A 3,187-nucleotide genomic window follows, 5' to 3' on the forward strand; every position below is an offset into this window, starting at 1 on the left:
TATATATGTATATATGTGTATATATGTATATATGTATATATAATAATTAACTTGTTTACTAGTATAAGTTTAACTCTAAGTGATACACTATATCGAACACGCGTCTATCCGCTGTGGCAACGTCATTGATGATGTTGACGATGCCGACGGCGACGATGACGACAGTTAAGTACAGCTTACACACAATAACCATAATAATAATAATAATAACAATAATAATAATAGTATAATGTAGCAGCTATAGTGCTTTCTCAACGTAAGGATTTAGTTATATCGTGGTTCTATTTGAAACGAAAAAGCGGTCGCGAGTGTGAAGCCGTTCTCATTTTAATTTGTTCCAGGTATGTAGGGCAGCGACAGTACAAGGTGTGCAGCCGTCAGGTGTGCATTCACCAGGTGTGCAGCCTCCAGGTGTGCATTTTACAGATGTGAATCCACCACATGTGCATCCGTCAGATGTGCATCCACCAAGTGTGCAGCCTACAGGCATGCGTCTGCCCGCCCCGCCGCACGAGGACGGCTACTGTCGCCTCATGGAGTTGGGATACGTCGACTACGCGACGTACATCGACCAGGCGTTCACGCGCTGCTACACGCACGTCTACTGGAGCGAGAACGCCGTGTTCACGGTGCGTGCGCGGCGACGGTGACGACGAAAATGACGATAACGATGACGACGACGATGATGATGATGATGATGGTGGTGGTGATGTTGAGGATGATAATGTTGATGATGAGGAGGACGGTGATGATGATAATGATAATGATGATGATGATTGTGATGCGCGGGAAAGCTGTACGAATGTGTTCGCGTGTGCGTGTATATTTGTCTATTACTCTTGTCTTGTCTTGCTATTTGTCGTGTATATCTGTCTGGGACTCATCGATAAATAGTAGCAAGGCTGCACGTGCCAAAGTTCGCTGCGTCATGATGCGTTGCCGTTCGCCTCAGTATATATCATATATGTATCTATGTATCATATATCGCATTGTATCCCATTGTGTGGATTATTCATATCGAGGGAAACACTAATAAAGAAGGAATAGCTATTTTGGGGATTGTACGATCTTAGTAACTGTTATTAAGGAATCGGAAAATACCAAGGGCCGGTTTCACGAAGCGTACTTAACTTAAGTATGATTAAATCACTAATCATACTTAACTTCTCGTAATTATGATTAGTTAATAATCTACTAAAATTCTGTTCACGAAGCGATAGTTAAGTACAATAATTTAACTAATCACATAAATTATGCGCGACTTCAACAGTGAATAGACTGGTAGCTCGCGCTGCCCCTCTCCGGCATAGTTTACTCGATGGGAATCGAGTAATGACGAAGTGGGAGCCGAGATACCAGTCTGAGAAACAAATTAAACTGTATGTCAATATGGGCAGATTCATATCCGCCAAAGAATATCTGAGAAGGTTCGGTACATGAAAGGAAGTTAATTTGTAATTATCAATGACTGAAAGTAGTACAGCAAATCTTAGATCAGATTTAAAATTTCCTTGTAAAGAAAATTGAAGTAAAGATTTCGCAATTAGTAAAAATCTCCAAGCGAGTACTTAATTCACTAGTAACTACCTACATACTACTTCTAGTACTAGGCAATAATTATCGGATAGGCCCTAGTGGATTTATCAATGCTCGCTGAGTAGATAAATATTGTGATTAACTAATCATGATTAAAGTTAATTGACGCTCGGACAATAGTCACTTCAATTTAAGTACGCGAGAAGTTAAATCAATGGATTAGTGATTGTAAATCACGATTCAATAACGCTTATTGGGAAAACCGGCCGCCAAGGAATAATTATGTCGTAATTTCGAAACGTATTCGTAATTTAACCAGAAAATTTTGAACTGGTTACTGGGAAAGACATATACCTTTACTCGGGACACTGTGAATAGGATCCCCCCGTTCTCCCCATCCCACTAGACATATATACGGTGGCAATGACAACGTCACACTACGTTGACTATTAGCAGAAATATGAATGATAAATGCTTTTTATAGCGGCCATTTTGAAATTCAAGATTGGGGCCAGATAGGTCAATGCATGGAGATGGGTACCCGATCTCATATTATGATTGTATATATCTTAAACTACCTGCGTGCCAATTTTTAAGCTTTTGTCAAAAAGTGCACAATTAATCTGATTTATTTATCTGAATAGGATCCCCTCGTTCTCCCCATCCCACTAGACCAATATTAGTACGGTGGCTAATGACAACGTTCACAACTACCGAAGTTGAATATAGCGAGAAATATGAAGTCATGGCTTTTTAATAGCAGCCATTTTAGAAATTCAAGATTGGGTCTAGATAGGTCGATGCATGGTGATGGTGTACGATCGCATATGAATGTATATATATTAAACTACCTGCGTGCCAATTTTTATTCTTTTGTCAAAAAAGTGCACAATTCATCTGATTTATGGCTCTTAGCTCCTGTACTACAAATAGCAACTATCATAATGATTATTATATCTTCTGAAAATTTGTTTTTGCCTACGACAATTAGCCGGACTTTCATTAACCATTGATGGAACGCATTGGCATATGGACATGTTATCATTTTTACGGTATATGTAACAGTATCAGGAGTGTATAATAATAGATCTATATCTATTATGTAGTTTCTTATTATAATTATAGTCTAGCCATTATAGCTATTATAATCTATCTATTATTATACACGCTTGACAGTATTAATGTTGTGTGTGTGCGATTTGTATGTGTAACGTTGTGTGTAGGCTGTGTGTTGGCGCATTCGTATGTTGTAAGCTGGGGTTACACTGCGACGATTTTGAGTTGCCGAATTGGCCGAAGTTGTACGAACTTACCATCGCGCTATCAACCGTTCTATGAACTGGTGCAGAGCAATTTTACACTGACGACTACGTGCGAGTTGGCAAATTGCCAAAGTTCGTACAATTCGTAAGCAAATTCGGCAACTCAACACTGTCAGTGTAAACCCAGCTTAACAGTTTGGCGTTGTGTGCGCAGTTTGTACGTTTAATGTTGTGTGCGATTTTTATATGTAACGCTGTGTGGGTGTATAATGAACATGGTGTGGACGTAAAAGATGGCGCATGGACCATGTTGATTGAACACACACACACGAGCACACACACACACACAAATCAACAGCCGTGCGGCCACATCACACAGCACACCACAC

At 39.8% G+C, this 3,187-nt stretch overlaps 1 protein-coding gene across 1 annotated transcript in view; it reads left to right on the forward strand.

Moving 5' to 3' along the window:
* LOC106814973 overlaps window positions 1–3,187 on the forward strand; it is a 15,665-nt gene that overhangs the window by 12,165 nt on the left and 313 nt on the right. The window contains exon 2 of the mRNA XM_014819372.1: window positions 342–629. Within this exon, the coding sequence (XP_014674858.1) occupies window positions 342–629 (288 nt within the window). The remainder of the gene's footprint in view (window positions 1–341; window positions 630–3,187) is intronic.

Source organism: Priapulus caudatus, unplaced genomic scaffold (genome assembly GCF_000485595.1).
Source record: "Priapulus caudatus unplaced genomic scaffold, Priapulus_caudatus-5.0.1 Scaffold1016, whole genome shotgun sequence".
NCBI lineage: Eukaryota > Metazoa > Priapulida > Priapulimorpha > Priapulimorphida > Priapulidae > Priapulus > Priapulus caudatus.